At 43.3% G+C, this 5,289-nt stretch overlaps 1 protein-coding gene across 1 annotated transcript; it reads left to right on the top strand.

Moving 5' to 3' along the window:
* The first annotated feature begins 2,723 nt into the window (after nt 1-2,723).
* LOC117486835 (zinc finger protein 239-like) lies at nt 2,724-4,435 on the top strand. The gene is made up of 2 exons (XM_034135406.1): nt 2,724-2,756; nt 3,734-4,435. Exons 1-2 carry the CDS (start codon nt 2,724-2,726, stop codon nt 4,433-4,435), a joined length of 735 nt encoding a protein of 244 aa, XP_033991297.1.
* The last annotated feature ends 854 nt before the right edge of the window (nt 4,436-5,289 follow it).

Raw genomic sequence — 5,289 nt, 5'->3', positions numbered from 1 at the left:
GTAGTGTTAATACTTATTTCAGAGACCCAGCAGGAGAAGGAGCACTGAGAGCAGCATGGAGGAGACTGTAGGAAACAGTGTCTGAGGGAATGTTCATTTAATAAAACTATGAATATTTTATATCCATGTAACGGGAAGAAACTCATCTAACTGATCATTTTTATTATTTTTTCAAAAGAAAACCCACAATGCTAACACTGAGCCTCTGAATTAGCAACGAGCGAAAAATGCTAACACCTTACTGCACCGAAAATCACTCACAAAACCTTATTATTTATCTTTTCACCACATCGATTCACATCGTGAGGTGACACCAACATTACCACTGAATTATACGTATTTGCGACGTTATAAGCAAAAACGGACTTGCAGTCTGTAGTCCCCACATGTCTTAAACACTCCACTATCGTTCCTGTCCCGAAAAAAACAATAATCACCTGCCCCAACGACTGGACTACCGCCCAGTAGCACTCACCTCCATCATAATGAAGTGCTTTGAGCGGTTAGTCAAATCATTCATCACCTCCTCCCTCCCTGACTCTCTGGACCCCCTGCAGTTTGCCTACAGAGCAAACAGGTCCACAGACGACGCCATAGCCCTCACCCTCCACACTGCCCTCTCACACCTGGACCCGAAGAACAGGAACACATATGTGAGAATGCTGTTCATTGACTACAGTTCAGCATTCAATACCATTGTGCCCTCCAGACCCTCTGTGACTGGATCCTGAACTTCCTGACGGGCAGACCCCAGGCAGTGCGGGTGGGAAACATCACATCCTCCACCCTGATTCTTAACACCGGTGCCCCTCAAGGCTGCGTGCTCAGCCCTCTCCTCTACTCCCTGTTCACCCACGACTGCGTGGCCACACACAGCTCCATCACCATCGTGAAGTTTGCTGACGACACGACCGTCATCGGCCAGATCACAGACGATGACGAGACGGCATACAGAGAGGAGGTCGAAAACCTGACATCTTGGTGCCAGGAGAACAACCTCCATCTCAACATCAGCAAAACAAAGGAGCTGATTGTGGATTACAGGAAGCAGCAGGGAGAGGGACACGCCCCCATCGCCATCAATGGGACTACGGTGGAGAGAGTCAAAAGCTTCAGGTTCCTTGGGGTCCACATCACTGAGGACCTGACATGGTCTCTTCACACCACCACCATCACTAAGAAAGCTCGACAGCGGCTCTTCTTCCTCCGCAGGTTGAGGAGGTTCAATATGGATTCCACGATACTCTGCAACTTCTACAGGTGCTCCATAGAGAGCATCCTGACCTTCTACAGGTGCTCCATAGAGAGCATCCTCACTGGCAGCATGACGGCCTGGTACGGCAGCTGCACCGACCTCGATCGTAAGGCTTTACAGAGGGTGGTGAAAACTGCACAGCACATCACCAGGACGGAGCTGCCATCCATGGAGGACCTTTACTCCCAGCGGCTCAGGAAGAAATCCCTACGGATTATCAAAGACCCCCATCACCCCAGCCACAAACTGTTCTTTCTGTTGCCGTCTGGCAGACGTTACCGCAGCATCCTGGCAAAGACAAGAAGATTCGGAGACAGTTTCTTCCCGCGGGCAGTGAGACTGTTAAAAAATTGAACTGCTGAAACAATTTCAAAACATTCATCTGCTACTCAGTAATATATATCTACTATCTAATATATATCATTCCAATAACTTGTATATAGACTCGTACTGCACTATTCCACATACTCACTTTATTTTAGAACTATTTTTCTTTTTGTATTACTTTTACTATCTGTATTATTATGTTGCATTGTTGGAGAAGCCTATGACATAAGATTTTCAACAACATAATTACTCTGTAGCTATGTTAGTTTGACAATAAAGAACCTTGAACCAAAACAGGGGACGCTAGGTAGCTAAAAATGCTAACATTTTTACCTTGGCTCTGTAGTCTCTCCAAAGTGGTCTTCAATGGCATTAAAACGATAAAAACGATGCTGCAGTTAATCCATAGGTTAATCTAATGTGTCTGTGTCCCTTTGAAATGATTTCTGATAATCCATAAGCATTAAAACTGCTTTTCCGTTTCCAGATGTCAGAGCGAGAGATAGGTCCACTCTGATTGAAAATTACATGCGCGAAGCCCCCACCTTTTCTCTTCACAACGTGTGTGTGTGGGGGACTCCCCCTTCGATTCTATTGGCTCTAACGGTCAGAAAGAGGTGTCAACCATCAAAATCGACCAAGGGGGGCCAGAGATATGGAAAAAAAAAACATTTTCACCCAAATCACCTCAGAGGTGGAGTGGTTTTGGCTAAACCTCTCTTAAAAAGGTCAAATGTCACTTGTTTTGCATCAATCTTGATACAGGGTACTTATTATATGTTGTACTTTGGATTCCTAAAGCTTTTAGTCTACTAACCCATCATCCAAGGGTAGTTTTCACTATAAGTAAAAAATAATATTTGGACGGACACTATAATTTACAGTTTTTTACTATGTAAAATCTGAATTTTCTTTAAAATAAAAAACATCTATATTCATTCTGACACTTCTACATCCAACTCACAGATGTAACCTTGCTTTGATAAAATAAATTATTCATATAACCCTTTTAGAAGTTAAGTTGTAGTCATTTGTTCTGGGAATGTCATTTTCGAGCCTGAGACCTGAAAAACAGGCTATGGGCTTAACAGGTTAATACTTATTTCAGAGATCCAGCAGGAGAAGGAGCACTAAGAGCAGCATGGAGGAGAACAAAGAGACCCCCACAACTCAGGTCAGTGTTCACTTCATCACAATATATTCCTAACACTGTTATCCCTTACACTGGGGCACATTGTGCAGGTACGCGGCAACAATCTGAAATGCGTACCGTCACAAAGCGCAGTACCGACGTACTTGTGAAGCTTTTCCAGAAGGCGGTTAGTTCACCGGACGACAGAGTCGGTCTCCGTGTGCACAGACAGGGCTGCTGTTAACGTCGGCCTGTACAGCAGCACTGCGCTAAAACAGCTGATCACAACGTTCACACGCTCTGTGGTCACAAAGCTCTGTACTCCACTACCACCCCCCCCGTTGACATTCGCGATGCAGAGGGCTTCATGGGAACTTTGAGGGGAGCCAGAAGTTGGAGTACCAAACACTGACTCCAGGTACTCATCTGAGTACCTCGCTGAGAAAGTTATGTGCACCCCTGTATATAAGGTATATTTATACGTTTTCTTTTTCAAAATACCAAACAGATCATGCATTTTAGCCATGCCTCATTTCGCTCTATTTTGCTCTCCTCCAGCCCTGTCTTTGCATGCGCTGCAGCTGACCACGCCCCCCTGCAAAGGAGGGGCCCGAGTTACGAGCATCATGTTACCATGCTGTTACCATGCCACGGCAACCTCTCATTCCCCTGATAGGTGCCGAGTTGGCCATATAGGCGGAGCTCCTCCGTCCTGACGTCAGAAAAATGTTCAAATCTGTATCAGTCTGTATCAGATCCGTTGAAGCCTCGTTTGTAGAGATTTGGGTATGGAGGAAAAGAGAGAGGGTTGTGTTGTCTGACACTTGGTGAGTTCCCTGGAACACCGGGGACACATATTCATGTATAAAAGACGTACAAAAGTGCATTTTGCATGATAGGTCCCTTTAATGAGAAAACAAACTTGAACATTGTGGGGTTTATTTGACAGACTCTTATTTTAGTTAGATATATCTGCATCACGGCCTCTCACTAACTCTTTATCTGTCTGTCTTTTTTAGAAACGGAGAAGAAGAAAGGAACCCAAACTTTTCAGCTGTGACCAATGTGGGAAAGATTTCACTGGATCAAGTGAACTTCAGACCCATTATCGTATTCACACTGGAGAGAAACCACACAGCTGTGAACAGTGTGGGAAAACCTTTTCTAGAGGTACTAGCCTTAAAGTCCACCAGCGCATCCACACGGGAGAGAAACCACACAGCTGTGACCAGTGTGGGAAAACGTTCACTACATCAGGTAACCTCACAATCCATCGTCGTATTCACACTGGAGAGAAACCACACAGCTGTGACCAGTGTGGGAAAACGTTCACTACATCAGGTAACCTCACAATCCATCGTCGTATTCACACTGGAGAGAAACCATACTGGTGTGAAGAGTGTGGGAAAACTTTCACTACATCAGGTAACCTCACAATCCATCGTCGTATTCACACTGGAGAGAAACCACACAGCTGTGACCAGTGTGGGAAAACGTTCACTACATCAGGTAACCTCACAATCCATCATCGTATTCACACTGGAGAGAAACCACACAGCTGTGACCAGTGTGGGAAAACGTTCACTACATCAGGTAACCTCACAATCCATCGTCGTATTCACACGGGAGAAAAACCATACTGGTGTGAAGAGGGTGGGAAAACCTTTTTTCATGGTAGTAGTCTTAAAGTCCACCAGCGCACTCACTCTGCCTCCATCTGATCCTTTTCTGAGTCGAGCTAGCATTCCACCTGCTTTTGTCCAAATGTAAAGCTGACCAACAGTGACTTTACGTTCTAATAAACATGTTTTATGGACTACATTCAGACCTCCCAAAACCCTGCTGTCCTCACACACTTAGCTCTATATGTGAGTGTTCTGGTTATTACAAACGTTTTTTAATTTAGATAAAGCAGCCTTTTCAAAATGTTCTGTATGTAACGTTCACTGGATCGTTTTTTCCCCATGTTTTGGTTCAATTAAAAAGGTTTGAGTTGTTTTTTTGGTACTTTTTTTTTGTATTTACTTCAAGTGATAAAACACTAAGACACGTTAGGTATGATAAGTGATAAAGTACATTTGTGACGTTCTTGTTTTGTTTGGACAAACATTGTTCTAGTGAAACTCTGATATAATATGATCTCATGTTCATTATTTGACTTCATTGTGACGGCCGTTAGTTTTCTGTGTTCTCAGGAAATGTGATTCTTGCTGCTGTAATAATCTGAGCTGTAAACTTAAAACTTTTTTTCTAGTTTCTCATTAAACTTGTCGACACAAAGAGACTCTGACTCATCATTAGAAACTGTTTAATGTTTTATAATTACTTACAATCACTTTGCATTAGGGTTTTTATGAATGGTCTTTATTTGAACTGCTGCCAGAAAGAGTAAAAGAGGACATTGGTGTTCAATCGGAATCTCATCTCGTTTCATCTTCATGTTCGTTTTCAGTGAGCATTTTTTATTTTACATTCATATTCTCTGTTTCTATTGCTCATTACTGAATGTTTTTCATACTGTTGGGGTTTTTCATTCCTGCATGTAGCCCTAAAAATTGTTTGGCAAATTTCAAGC

Source organism: Trematomus bernacchii, unplaced genomic scaffold (genome assembly GCF_902827165.1).
Source record: "Trematomus bernacchii unplaced genomic scaffold, fTreBer1.1, whole genome shotgun sequence".
In the NCBI taxonomy this organism is placed as follows: Eukaryota; Metazoa; Chordata; class Actinopteri; order Perciformes; family Nototheniidae; genus Trematomus; species Trematomus bernacchii.
Note: the sequence above shows the minus strand (reverse complement) of the source record. Positions and strands in the feature narration are given on the sequence as shown.